Raw genomic sequence first — 15675 nt, 5'->3', positions numbered from 1 at the left:
AAGAAATGTTTATCCAGGTTGAATGTTGATCTTACAAGGAATGTGATTGTCTTTTCTATTACAGGAAGGAATTTTTGTATGTAATGGCTGGTTTACTTGGCAGATTTACCATTAGGGATTTGATAGCTCACCATAAATAAAGGGACCTAACGGAAAGTTCTTCTAGGTCTGACTGCTTGATTGAGGATTATACTTAAAAGGTACTCTACTCAAAACCTTCGAAACCTTCAAACATACTGAAAGATGTGGAAAATGGTTTGGTTGTCATAACAATTACAAAAGGAAGAAATGAGGTATGGGGGTCACTTTCTGGTTAGAGGGAGCTCAGTGTCAGTTAGTGAAGCGTACGGTGGATTTTATGGTTCAGATGGGATGGGTTTCGAGGGGCAGCATGGGCCAAAGTTCAAGGCAGTGGGAAGCAAATAGAGATTCCTGATGGACATTCCAAGAGAGTCTGCAGCCTAGGGCTCAGGTCAGGTACCATGGAGCGAGCCTTGTCTTCTGACATCACAAGGTTGGTGGACGTGTAATTATGTTGGGGGCAAATGTTCGTTCCCAGGTGCACTGCCGAAGTAGACAGCGAATCCTTGAGGTTGATGGTGTCAGCAGACTTGAGGGTAGTCCAGAATGAATTGGTGGTGGAATAGAAGAGGAGTTGTACTAAGGAGGAAGGAAGTCTGAATTGCTGGCCCTGTCCCATCTGTATCCACCTGATGAACTTGGACTGTTTAGTAAAGGTTTGACTACTACAAAGAATCTGGTGTCCCATGCATTGTGTGCGGTGGCTCCTGAGGACGGAAGCCAGGAGGCAGCGGAGACATGTGGTCTACAAGTGAGTGTGATCCACCTTACAACGTACAGCACACTGGGATATCCCATGTTTGTAAAATGCCAGAGAGCAACCGGACAGCAGCTGGGTCACGACTACTGCTCTGCAGAACTTTACAACTTGACCAACCACACTTCCTCATAACAAAGTCAGACATAGTTCCTCATAACCACCGCCAGTCACATTGCCCCATAAATATTTCTGCATAACCAAACAAAGAAAAGAGCTATGAAAAAACAAGATCGCCAATTAAAATTGATTTTTATTAAACATATTAAAGATAACCTGTCAGCAGGATTGTGAACAGTAACCTACAGACAGTGTCAGGTCAACGTCGTTATACTGATTATAATTAAATCTGGGTGAGGTGATGAAATCAGTCTTTTGGTTGTTGTGTAATCTTTATTTTCTGTTTTGAGCTAATAATATGCTCGTGCTCTGGGGCGGCCTGTGAGGGGTTTTCATGTGGTGCTCTGATTACTTTAGGAACATCATATTGTGTGTGGAGGAATGTACGGTGGGGACATTATACTGTGTGAGGGAGTGTACTGTGGGCATATACTGCATGTGGAAATATACTGTTGGGACATTATACTGTATCTGGAGGAATGTACTGTGGGGATATTATACTGTGTGTGAGGGAGTGTACAGTGGGGCATCATACTCTCTGTGGTGGAACGTACTTTGGGGACATTATGCTGTATCTGGAGGAATATACTGTGGGGACATTATACTGTGTGAGGGAGTGTACATTGGGGGCATCATACGCTCTGTGGTGGAACGTACATTGGGGACATTATACTGTGTCTTAGGTATTGCACTGTGGGGAAATTATACTGTCTATGGAGGAATATACTGTTTGTACATCATACTGTTTTTTTGGGATGATACTGTGAGGGAATCACAATATGTATGGGAGCTAGGCATCATACTGTGTGTGATTGGATATACTGTGAGATCTTCATACTGTTTGTGGGGAGAATGTGCTTTGGGGACAACATACTGTGTGTGGTGAATGTACTGTGAGATCGGGAGAGAGGACTGTGGGGGTATCCTACTGTATGTGTGTCACTTCAAGGGGCCATGAAGGTGGTACCATGGTATATTAGAACACAAAAGGGCTTCACTAGGAGCAATATTTCTGAGTGCGTACATGTAAAGGTCTGGGCAAAGTTACGGATGTGGCTTTTTTGAGATAGAAATTGCTGTGGCCTGAACCACAGTACGTGCCCCTCTTCGTCAGGCTGCATAATTTTACAACGTTAACAGGCTGCAGAGGTACAATTGTACCTTCATATATATTTTATTGAAATTTGGTCAATAGATTCTGGACCAAAACTGCAGAGATGTCACGAAATTTCAGCCCTCTGCGGCTTTTCGAAAAAAAAAAAAGTTATTGCAATTTTAAAACGGAATAGTTACAATTGTACCAGTGGAAAATACCCATGTAATGTTGGTACGTGATCCCACATATCTGATAGCCTGCCGTCACACTAGCAGTATTTGGTCAGTATTTTACCTCAGTATTTGTAGCCAAAACCAGGAGTGGAACAATTAGAGGAAAAGTATAATAGAAACATATGCACCACTTCTGTATTTATCACCCACTCCTGGTTTTGGCTTACAAATTCTAATGTAAAATACTGACCAAATACTGATAGTGTGACGGCAGCCATACTATGATCTTGTGGATAATGCTGAGCCTACCTATGAGATTGCAGATGGAGTTCGGAGGAGATCCACCACCCTACGAACAAACGACACAAAGATGGAAGCACCCTTTTCTTGTTTTTTTAAGCGGTTAATTATATTTGTCTCTTTTATTTTAATATCAGAGCTGGAAATATACACATGAGGGAAATTAATAGAGTTTTCTCTTCTTCTCTTTTTTTTTAATTTAATTGTCTTATCCAGTTTGTGCAGCGCCCCAGAGATCTGGTCGTTGCAGTATGACGCTCTGCCACTAAGGGGAGTGATTGTACGTCTGATGGCACTAAAGGAGTTCTCCTGATCAGGTATCACCAGAACACATTACACTTCACACTCCGGCCACTAGGGGGAGAAAAAGGCTTTATTTATTGGGCCCCTCCTCACACTGGTAAAACTAGGGGTTGGATAGGAAGTTAGTCAGAAGTTGACTGGGTTGGATTCAGGCAACATTCCGTGGCAGGGGGTGTTGCAGGGAGAAGACACAGGGGGGTCCCTGTCAGGCGTGGGAACCTGGCAGGTGCCTAGCGAACAGAGCAGAACGTAACGGAACCGCGCCTGCACACCCCGCGGCGGTATCCTAAGAGAGAGACACGAAGGGAAGGATATTGTGGAACAGTGTAAACGAGATCAAGCACAAAGGAGAACCAGTAGGAGTCGTGCCGTGAGACCGAGGCAACATCCTACTGAGGCGCGTAGCCGGTGGCCGGAACACCGCGGGAGTAACTGACTCTAGGCCTTACTTCGAACTCCGCAGGACAGTTAATCATAGGTTGGCTGTCTACCTTACTACACCTACGAAGACATAGGGGGCAACAGTGGCAGAGGGGCATCTCTAGGGTCCCGGAAGACCTCCAGGCCTTCCCGTCATACGGGTGCGTCCTAGCCATAACATACCTGGGGGACGTTGAACTAGAAACATCTGGAACCTGCTCAGCAGGGTAGGACTACAACACACAGGCGCTAGTGGTAGGCATCGATTTCCATCTGCGAAGGAAACTCTGGATGTGCCCATCGGACCGGCCGGTCTCAGAAAGCCCTGTTAAGCGTGCTCTGGATTGTGGATCCCGAAGTCTTCAGTAAAGAGGTAAAGAGACTGCAACCTTGTGTCCTCGTTATTGACTGCACCTCACACCATTACTATCCACCTTATTGGGAAGCCCTGGGGACATCCTTCACCTGTGGGAAGGTATACCATCCAGCTGCCATTCCATCACCCCAGTGGACCCCACAGCAGCGTTGGTCACCCTGACCGGACACCACAGGTGGCGTCACGAACCCTTGACAGACTGTACAACCTTTATTGGGCGCCCCTTAGCAGGGTTGCGGACCGGGTCTAGCCACCGTGACAGCCTCAGAACCGAACAAGAGAGGCTCGGTACCGAGAACTCGTGGCCCTGTGTCTGGGGGCGCTCCATTTGTATTAATGTTTACCCCATCAGATCCTGTACTGGTTCAGTCGTGGTAAAGATAAGGTCCCTACTTTGATCATTATCATGAACACTATTGATTATAGTGCTGAAAGGCTCCAGCAGCAAATCTTGTATATTGTGCAATTTTACAATACAAGCAATTACAGGTTCAAGTCCCCTTGACCACTAATAAAACATGTAAAAAAAACTAACAAAATGGAAAAAAAAAAAAAAAATTATATATATATATATATATATATATATATATATATATATATAAATACAAAAGTTCTTATCTCATAAATCTGAAAAATAATTTATTTGGCATCATTGCATGGGTATCTGTCTAAACTAACAAAGTTAAATATAATAATTATTCGATTCCATATCTGGGCAGATCTGCTGTTTATGGACCTCAAAATGATAATGATAAAAATTACAGCTTGTACCGTAAATAAATAACTGTTAAAATACCATCGCGGAAAAAAAAATGTACAGGTCTCGGAGGATGAGCAATAATCCCAGTGGCAACATTAATTGCTGCAGAAGGAGGCTCTACAAAGTACTGACTTTAGGGGGGTGAATAGGTATCCTCACCGAAGTTTTCAGTTATTTTGTCCTTTGTTGTTTGCTTCACAATAAAAGAAATAAAACCAAAAGTTCACAGTTGTAGGCATGTTCTTTACATGGACTGATGCAAACCCTCAATAAAAAAAAAACCCAGGGGAAATTCCAGGTTGTGAGATTGCAAAATATGAAAAATTCCAAGGGGGTGATTTGCAAGCCACTGTATATTTAGATTTATGAGGGTCACAGACTCCAAGTGCCTGGCCTTCTAAAGATATCTGATGCACCTGTGTGGCTGCACCCCTATCGACTGTCCTGATTGTGCCAGCAGGCAGATGATATGTCGATACTGATGTAATAATGGCGCATGCGGGGTGGGGTGGGGGGGGAAGCACTGCCCTTTATCCATAGGCAATTTTGTGACTCCTTTAACCCATTATGTTGTTTTTTTCTTATTTTCACTTTTTTTTGCTTTAGTTTTTGTCCTACCCTTTTCCAAATATCCATAACTTTTCCATCCACTCAGCTATAGGAGGATTTATTTTTTGCCGGACAAGTTGTAGTTATGAATTTCGCCATTCACTTCATCATATAATCTACCGAAAAACGAGAAAAAAAACATTTCATAGAAATTTTGACCGCAACCACATTTAGGCTATGTGCACACGTATTCTAGGTCCACTGCAGATTTTTCTGCAGCGGATTTGATAAATCCGCAGTGGAAAACCGCTGCGGATTTAACGCGGATTTACCGCGGTTTTTCTGCGGTTTTCACTGCGGTTTTACAACTGAGGTTTTCCATAGCGGCAGTTGTAAAACCGCTGCTGAATCCGCAGAAAGAAGTGACATGCTGCGGAATTTAAACTGCTGCGTTTCCGCGCTTTTTTTTTTCGCAGCATGGGCACACCGTTTTTGGTTTCCCATAGGTTTACATTGAACTGTAAACTCATGGGAAACGCTGCGGATCCGCAGCAAAATCCGCATCTTGTGCATATCCCCTTATTGGTGGAAAGAGGAGGTAGAAGTTGTTTTTCTGGCATTCATTATGCTGTACAAATGACCTGACAACATGATCCTTCAGATCAGTGCAGTTGATACAAAACTTCCATAATTTTATTTAGATTCTAGTGGTTAGAAAAATTCTGTACATTGTAAAAAAAAACAAAACATTTTTTGGCGTTTGTCAATTTTTTTTTTATTTAACCGCTGTTGGGTCTGTTATCTTTCTGAGGGTTAGTTTTGGTGAGATAACATTTTTATTGACACCATTACAATGTTTTGATTGCTTTTTTATTGCTTTTTTGGGAAGAAGTGCGGTGGTCAAAAAAACATTAATTCCTCTGTTTTGATTTTTTTTCTTTTCAAGTATTGATTCATTAATTTAATATGTCCACAGATCAAACTTTTACAGAAGCAGTCATACCAAATATGTCTCTTTTTTTTTTAAAGCAGGGTGGTTAACTCTTTTATATTTTTTTTTTTCTGTAGATTTTGTTATCTTTTGCTATTTTTTGTATATATTTTGTTGTCTTTTTTTATTTTGCTGTTTTTTGTATATATTTTGTTGTCTTTTATATTTTGCTATTCTTTGTATATATTTTGTTGTGTTTTCTACTTAATTTTTTATTTGAACCCGTGATTTCTTGTTCTATGTAATCCAGGCCTACAGTATGTCAATGCGTAGAAAAAAATGATACTGTCCTACTAAACCCAGCCTGTGACGATCGGCGCCGGAATGGTCTCGCTACGGAGAGATTGACAGCGGCTTTTATGTTTTTCAGCCGCGGCGAAGGGGAGCTTTCACCGATGGTTTTAGAGGCAGTTGCCGGCTGTATAATACAGCTGATGTATGCCGCAGTTTAATCTCCTGAGCCGCCTCCCCATACCCGCACCTGTACCCAACATGTGATGACTTGAATAGAGAGCCCCATACATAGCCACGTCAGCTTTCCCCTTTCTTTATGGCACCCCAACATAAGAATCATTGGTTATCCATTCTCTTCATAAGAGGCTGTACCCGAGGACCCCACATACAAGACGTCCTATCCTATTGACACACTAAATTAAGAAAACTCTATTGAGACACTCGTAGACTTTTTACTCCGAACAGACGACCACAAATAGCATGAGAATAGCATAAGTTTCGTTTCTGGTATTACCCTTAAGATTATGGTGGAAATCAGAGTTATATAACAAAGCTAAAGCCTAACTTTACTACAGAAAAGCCACAATCATGATAATATCCATATAAGAGTTCAGATATGGAGACTTGACAAGGTTTTCACTTGGGAGAGCTGATAATTCTCTTTTTCTTATCTATGACAAAGCAGTTTTGTTGGTGAGGATGAAAAAGTCCTCCTAGATAACCACCAGCTCTGCCAGGAGCACCGTTCCAAATTACGCCTCGAATCTCAGTTTCCTGAACGTCCACAAAACCTCGAATGAATCTATGGCTTCTATGTGAAGAATAAAGTAGCAAAAGTAAAAAAAAAGGTGTAAAACGAAAAGTAAACTTACCTTGGGTACTTAATTTGAGGGAACTCAAAAAGCGGCAGCAGGAGAAGAGCAGCAGCAGCTGGGGCTTCATTGGAGAGCGGTGTCGGGGTGGATCTCAGTGCGGCTAAAGGGTTTAGAAAGAAAGAATTTCTCTAGCTTTCTCCCTTCTAACAAACTTGGTGAAAACAATAGATGGAAGGAAGTTGGCCGGTGTGAGATTCGCTGATAATTTTTGTCCCTGAGACTTTCAGAATGTTTTATTTCCGAACAGAAAGGGAGCAAAATGGTGCAAAAGAAAAGTGTGATCAAAGTGGGTGGTATAAGAAGACGCGGCAGAAAGCCTTGTAGCTGTTACAGCAAGGAACCTCAAAAGATATCTGAATATACAGTGAGTGATGGTGTGAGGAAGTCTATAGAAAAGAAGAGCACAGGTAGCCGTTAAATAGGGCGGGTGTATATAATTTTACAACCATTTTTTTTTTTGTAATTGACCTAATGCATCTAAAAGGAAGAATGCATCAACTCTGTAAATAATCTGAAAAAAAATAATAATAATTCTGTTATGTGTATACAGCGCCAATGCAGATGTTGGTCTAAGTTTAATGCCTTTGATACAGTCTAGTGAGAAGAAGAGGTGAAACACAAGATTGCGTCTTCAGACTACATACAGGGTATATTTGTAGTCTGTCGTCATGGAGATACGTAGAATTTGTTTCTTCTCATTTCGAGTAAATGTAAAGTTATTTCTTTTTTTCCCCCGGCACATCAGATAAATAAATGGTGTAAAATTGTGTTGCCTCTGCTATGGAAGGGTATAGAGAGAGGTTATGTACTGGCACAGATGGTCACAGATGGTGGAAAGGGTGGTGATGGACCGGTTTATCTACTCTACTTTGTCTAGGCCAGTACAATGTTGGGTTAGGATCCCTTTATCACCTTTATGGTGGGGGGGTGGCTTATCAGTGTATATTCTTGTTTTTTTCTGTTAAAACGCATGCGTTTAAAAACGCAAACAAACGTGCTTAAAAACGCATGCGTTTACATAGACAGCAATAAGTTTTTTTGCCGCAAAAAAACGCATGCATTTTTTTGCGGCAAAAAAACGCCTCTAGAAATTACTACATGTTACATTTCCGCAACAAAACACAAGCATAGAAACGACGCATGCATCGTCAAACGCGGCAAAAGGCCTGCAGAAAAAGCATGCGTTTTTAATGTTAAGTATAGGGAAAAAAAGCATGCGTTTTTTTGCGCTAAAACGCAGCGGCAAAAAAATGCAAATGTGAAACCAGCCTTAGTTGGACCATCATTTATTTTTCAACAGGACAATGACCCCAAACACACCTCCAGGCTGTGTAAGGGCTATTTGACCAAGAAGGAGAGGGATGGGGTGCTACGCCAGATGACCTGGCCTCCACAGTCACCAGACCTGAACCCAATCGAGATGGTTTGGGGTGAGCTGGACGGCAGAGTGAAGGCAAAAGGACCAACAAGTGCTAAGCATCTCTGGGAAATCCTTCAAGATTGTTGGAAGACCATTCCCGGTGACTACCTCTTGAAGCTCATCAAGAGAATGCCAAGAGTGCGCAAAGCAGTCATCAAAGCAAAAGGTGACTACTTTGAAGAACCTAGAATATAAGACATAATTTCAGGTATTTCACACTTTTTGTTAAGTATATAATTCCACATGTGTTAATTCATAGTTTTGATGCCTTCAGTGTGAATGTACAATTTTCATAATCATGAAAATGCAGAAAAATCTGTAAATGAGAAGGTGTGTCCAAACTTTTGGTCTGTACTGTATATATACAGTGCCCTGCGAAAGTATTCGGCTCCCTGGAACTTTTCAACCTTTTCCCACATATCATGCTTCAAACATAAAGATACTAAATCCAAATGTACATTTTTGGTGAAGAATCAACAACAAGTGGAACACAATTGTGAAGTTGAATGAAATTTATTGGTTACTTTAAATTTTTGTGGAAAATCAAAAACTGAAAAGTGGGGCGTGCAATATTATTCGGCCCCTTTAACTTAATACTTTGTTGCGCCACCTTTTGCTGTGATTACAGCTTCAAGTCGCTTGGGGTATGTCTCTATCAGTTTTGTACATCGAGAGACTGAAATTCTTGCCCATTCTTCCTTGGCAAACAGCTCGAGCTCAGTGAGGTTTGATGGAGATCGTTTGTGAACAGCAGTTTTCAGCTCTTTCCACAGATTCTCGATTGGATTGAGGTCTGGACTCTGACTTGGCCATTCTAACACCTGGATGTGTTTATTTGTGAACCATTCCATTGTAGATTTTGCTTTAGGTTTGGGATCATTGTCTTGTTGGAAGACAAATCTCCGTCCCAGTCTTAGGTCTTTTGCAGATTCCAACAGGTTTTTTTCAAGAATGGTCCTGTATTTGGCTCCATCCATCTTCCCAGCAATTTTAACCATCTTCCCTGTCCCTGCTGAAGAAAAGCAGGCCCAAACCATGATGCTGCCACCACCATGTTTGACAGTGGGGATGGTGTGTTCAGGGTGATGAGCTGTGTTGCCTTTACGACAAACATCGTTTGGCATTGTTCCCAAAAAGTTTGATTCTGGTTTCATCTGACCAGAGCACCTTCTTTCACATGTTTGATGTGTATTCCAGGTGGCTTATTGCAAACTTTAAACCACAGTTTTTATGGATATCCTTGAGAAATAGCTTTCTTCTTGCCACTCTCCCATAAAGGCCAGATTTATGCAGTGTACGACTGATTGTTGTCCTATGGACAGACTGTCCCACCTCAGCTGTAGATCTCTGCAGTTCATCCAGAATGATCATGGGCCTCTTGGCTGCATCTCTGATCAGTCTTCTCCTTGCTTGAGATGAAAGTTTAGAGGGACGGCCGGGTCTTTATAGATTTGCAGTGGTATGATACTCCTTCCATTTCAATATGATCGCTTGCACAGTGCTTCTTGGGATGTTTAAAGTTTTGGAAATCATTTTGTATCCAAATCCGGCTTTAAACTTCTCCACAACAGTATCACGGACCTGCCTGTTGTGTTCCTTGGTCTTCATGATGCTCTCTGTGCTTCAGACAGAATCCTGAGACTATCACAGAGCAGGTGCATTTATACGGAGACTTGATTACACACAGGTGGATTATATTTATCATCATTAGGCATTTAGGACAACATTGGATCATTCAGAGATGCACAATGAACTTCTGGAGGGAGTTTGCTGCACTGAAAGTAAAGGGGCCGAATAATATTGCACGCCCCACTTTTCAGTTTTTGATTTTCCACAAAAATTTAAAATAACCAATAAATTTCGTTCAACTTCACAATTGTGTTCCACTTGTTGTTGATTCTTCACCAAAAATTTACATTTGGTATCTTTATGTTTGAAGCACGATATGTGGGAAAAGGTTGAAAAGTTACAGGGGGCCGAATACTTTCGCAAGGCAATATATATATATATATATATATATATATATATATATATATATATATATATATATATACACACAGTGGGAACGGCATGTATTCAGACCCCTTTAAATTTTTCACTCTTTGTTTCATTGCAGCCATTTGGTAAATTCAAAAAAGTTCATTTTTTCCTCATTAATGTACACTCTGCACCCCATCTTGACTGAAAAAAATAGACAGAAATGTAGAAATTTTTGCTAATTTATTAAAAAGAAAAGCTGAAATATCACATGGTCATAAGTATTCAGACCCTTTGCTCGGTATTGAGTAGAAGCACCTTTTGAGCTAGTACAGCCACAAGTCTTTTTGGGAATGATGCAATAAGTTTTTCACACCTGGATTTGGGGATCCTCTGACATTCTTCCTTGCAGATCCTCTCCAGTTCCGTCAGGTTGGATGGTGAACGCCATTTTCAGATCTCTCCAGAGATGCTCAAATGGGTTTAGGTCAGGGCTCTGGCTGGGCCAGTCAAGAATGGTCACAGAGTTGTCCTGAAGCCTCTCCTTTGCTATTTTAGCTGTGTGCTTCGGGTCTTTGTCTTGTTGGAAGGTGAACCTTCGGCCCAGTATGAGGTCCAGAGCACTCTGGAAGAGGTTTTCATCCAGGATATCTCTGTACTTGGCCGCATTCATGCTTCCTTCAACGGTAACAAGTCGTCCAGTCCCTGCAGCTGAAAAACATCCCCATAGCATGATGCTGCCACCACCATGTTTCACTCTTGGGATTGTATTTGGGCAGGTGATGAGCAGTGCCTGGTTTTCTCCACACATACCGCTTAGAATTATCACCAAAAAGGTCTATCCTCATCTCATCAGAGCAGAGAATCTTATTTCTCAGTCTGGGAGTCCTTCATGTGTTTTTAGCAAACTCTATGCCGGCTTTCATATGTCTTGCACTGAGGAGAGGTGTTATGGACATGGTGGTTAGGAGCACCCGAAAAGACCTGATGGTTAAACTAACAAAGGACAAGCTCTGGGAAGTGGGAGCTCTGCTGACCGCAACCCCTAATCCTATCACACACACTAGAAATAGCCGTGGAGCGTTCCTGACTCTCCCTAGACGCCTCTTCACAGCCTAAAAGCTAACTAGCCCTAGAGATAGAAAATAAAGCCTACCTTGCCTCAGAGAAATTCCACAAAGGTAAAGGCAGACCCCCCACATATATTGACAGTGAGTTAAGATGAAAGTCACAAACACAGAAATGAAACAGGTTTCAGCAAAGGGAGGCCAGACTTACTAAACAGACTGAGGATAGGAAAGGTATCTTTGCGGTCAGCACAAAACCCTACAAAAAGACCACGCAGAGTGTGCAAAAAGACCTCCGCACCGACTCACGGTGCGGAGGTGCCACTCTGCATCCCAGAGCTTCCAGCTAGCAAGGCAAAATCATGATAGCAAGCTGGACAAGAAAACAATGAACAAATAATAATCTAGCAGGGACTTAGCTTCTGCTGGAGTAAACAGGTCACCAGAAAGATCCAAGACCGAACTGAACCAGTACAAGAACATTGACAGCTGGCATAGAGTAACGATCTGAGTGGAGTTAAATAGAGCAGCCAGCCAAAGAATAAACTAAATCACCTGTGGAAGGAACCTCAGAAGCAGCAGCTCCACTCAAAGCCACCAGAGGGAGTCCATGGACAGAACTCGCCGAAGTACCATTCATGACCACAGGAGGGAGTTCGATAACAGAATTCACAACAGAGAGGCTTCCGTCTGGCCACTCTGCCATAAAGGCTCGACTGGTGGAGGGCTGCAGTGATAGTTGACTTTGTGGAACTTTCTCCGATTTTCCTACTGCATCTCTGGAGCTCAGCCACAGTGATCTTGATGTTCTTCTTTACCTCTCTCACCAAGGCTCTTCTCCCACGATTGCTCAGGTTGGCTGGAAGGCCAGGTCTGGAAAGATGTCTGTTGGTCTAAAACTAAGTATTATGGAGGCCACTGAGCTCTTAGGAACCTTGAGTACAGCAGAAATTCTGTTAACCTTGACCAGATCTGTGCCTTGAAAAAAGTATACTGTCTGATAATCCAAATTAGTATTTAACAAAGAAAACGAAAAAACTAATATATCAAAAAACTTTATTTAACCAAATTAGGATTAAAAACTGACACAACACCCAAACCCCTTATAGTGGGAGTGGGTTAATAAAAACCTGGCCCGAAAAATGAAGGGCAAAGGGTGGGGGGCAAAAATGGACGAAATTCAACTATTAAACGTCCCTAAAATACTCCCTGTATTTTAGGGACGTTTAATAGTTGAATTTCGTCCATTTTTGCCCCCCACCCTTTGCCCTTCATTTTTCGGGACAGATCTGTGCCTTGCCACAATTCTGTCTCTGAGCTCCTTGACCAGTTCCTTTGACCTCATGATTCTCATTTGGTCTGACATGCACTGTGAGCTGTGAGGTCTTATATAGACACGTGTGCGCCTTTCCAAATCAAGTCCTATCAGTTTAATTAAACACAGCTGGAATCCAAAGAAGGAGTAAAACCATCTCAAGGAGGATCACAAGGAAATGGACAGCATGTGACTTATATATGAGTGTCTGAGCAAAGGGTCTGAAAACGTATGACCATGTGATTTCAGTTGTTCTTTTTTAATAAATATGCAAAAATTTCTACATTTCTGTTTTTTTTCAGTCAAGATGGGGTGCAGAGTGTACATTAATGAGGAAAAAAAGAACTTTTTTGAATTTACCAAACGGCTACAATGAAGCAAACAGTGAAAAATTTAAAGGGGTCTGAATACTTTCCATACCCACTGTATATGTATATAGATAGATAGATAGATAGATAGATAGATAGATAGATAGATAGATAGATAGATAGATAGATAGATAGATAGAGAGAGAAAGTAATCAGAGCAGAATTAGAGAGGATATATGGAGTAATAGGAGGAGATATAGGGGGATATATGGAGTAATAGGAGGAGATATAGGAGGATATATGGAGTAATAGAAGGAGATATAGGGGGATATATGGAGTAATAGAAGGAGATATAGGAGGATATATGGAGTAATAGGAGGAGATATAGGGAGGATATATGGAGTAATAGGAGGAGATATAGGGAGGATATATGGAGTAATAGGAGGAGATATAGGGAGGATATATGGAGTAATAGGAGGAGATATAGGGAGGATATATGGAGCAATAGAAGGAGATATAGGGAGAATATATGGAGTAATAGGAGGAGATATAGGGAGGATATATGGAGTAATAGGGGGAGATATAGGAGGATATATGGAGTAATAGGAGGAGATATAGGGAGGATATACGGAGTAATAGGGGGAGATATAGGGAGGATATACGGAGTAATAGGGGGAGATATAGGGAGGATATACGGAGTAATAGGGGGAGATATAGGGGTATATATGGAGTAATAGGAGGAGATATAGGAGGATATATGGAGTAATAGGAGGAGATATAGGAGGATATATGGAGTAATAAGGGGAGATATAGGAGGATATATGGGGTAATAGGAGGAGATATAGGAGGATATATGGAGTAATAGGAGGAGATATAGGGGGGATATATGGAGTAATAGGAGGAGATATAGGAGGATATATGGAGTAATAGGAGGAGATATAGGAGGATATATGGAGTAATAAGGGGAGATATAGGAGGATATATGGAGTAATAGGAGGAGATATAGGGAGGATATATGGAGTAATAGGAGGAGATATAGGAGGATATATGGAGTAATAGGAGGAGATATAGGGGGATATATGGAGTAATAGGAGGAGATATAGGGGGATATATGGAGTAATAGGAGGAGATATAGGAGGATATATGGAGTAATAGGAGGAGATATAGGAGGATATATGGGGTAATAGGAGGAGATATAGGATGATATATGGGGTAATAGGAGGAGATATAGGAGGATATATGGAGTAATAAGGGGAGATATAGGAGGATATATGGAGTAATAGGAGGAGATATAGGGAGGATATATGGAGTAATAGGAGGAGATATAGGAGGATATATGGAGTAATAGGAGGAAATATAGGGGGATATATGGAGTAATATGAGGAGATATAGGAGGATATATGGAGTAATATGAGGAGATATAGGAGGATATATGGAGTAATAGGAGGAGATATAGGGAGGATATATGGAGTAATAGGAGGAGATATAGGGGGATATATGGAGTAATAGGAGGAGATATAGGGGGATATATGGAGTAATATGAGGAGATATAGGGGGATATATGGAGTAATAGGAGGAGATATAGGGAGGATATATGGAGTAATAGGAGGAGATATAGGAGGATATATGGAGTAATAGGAGGAGATATAGGGAGTGTCACGATTCACACTGTGACCGTCACCCCCCACGTCATGGATCGAGGTGGCTTTAGGTCAACAGACGGTTATCACATTTGCAGGGGGGTCTTATCTTAGTTATCCCTCCACTCAACAATGTGATGAAAAAACACACACAAGGCTATTGAACTCTTAGTTTACAGCAGGGGCTTATTTTAGGTATCCCACTGCTCTTCAATATACCATGAACTGCAGGGGTTTATGTTTATACCACTTACAGCTCCACTTGAAACTTGCAGCTCTCTGGCACCCCCCCTTACTCTCAGGTCAGATTAGGTACTGCACCTGGGGTAATTAGTCGCCAGAAAGGCTGCCTGCTATGTACTGGCTATTGGGCAAGCTGCAACGAGGCGATATAACTACTCCCGCTCAGGCAGGAACAATAATTATCCAAGCCGCAGTCGCTACAACGACTCCCAACTACCCAGTACAAAGGTATCCTGCCACCAGCTTCGATTAAACGGGTCCGAAGCTAACCCAAAACAGTAGCGTAATTCCCTTCAGAATACTTAGGGTACGTTTTAGAACCGGAAGAACAAATCTAGTATTTTAAATATTTTACTCCATTAATATTAGGCAGTGTTTATGAAAAGGTATAAAAGATGTTACAATATGAGACAATTGAAAATATGTACAAAGGTAATTATAAAAAAACAGGGGTTAAATGAGAAATTAACACTTACATGTGTTCAGAGCATTGCAGGCAACCAGGCTAGTTCCATATGTCCCAATGCATCAAGCTAGCAGTCAGGGCTTCCCAGGTAAAAAACTAACTGCTGGGGGTCTGCCAGAAACTTATAAACCGCAGCCCGTGACATCACCAACAGGGCTGGTTTACTCAGACCCTCCTCTATCTTCAGCCTTCTAGTTTTCTCCA

The 15675-nt window shown here is 41.6% G+C and overlaps 1 protein-coding gene across 2 annotated transcripts in view; it reads right to left on the bottom strand.

Annotated features, from left to right (window-relative positions):
• The window catches only part of LOC138677169 (limbic system-associated membrane protein-like), a 64112-nt gene that overhangs the window by 33296 nt on the left and 15141 nt on the right, over nucleotides 1–15675 (bottom strand). For both annotated transcript variants that reach the window (XM_069767082.1, XM_069767083.1), the window contains exon 2: nucleotides 7033–7135. In XM_069767082.1, coding sequence (XP_069623183.1) covers nucleotides 7033–7102 — 70 coding nt within the window. In that variant the 5' untranslated portion in view covers nucleotides 7103–7135. The remainder of the gene's footprint in view (nucleotides 1–7032; nucleotides 7136–15675) is intronic.

Source organism: Ranitomeya imitator, chromosome 4, assembly GCF_032444005.1.
Source record: "Ranitomeya imitator isolate aRanImi1 chromosome 4, aRanImi1.pri, whole genome shotgun sequence".
Classification (NCBI taxonomy): Eukaryota; Metazoa; Chordata; class Amphibia; order Anura; family Dendrobatidae; genus Ranitomeya; species Ranitomeya imitator.
This window is presented reverse-complemented; position numbering and strand designations above follow the sequence as displayed.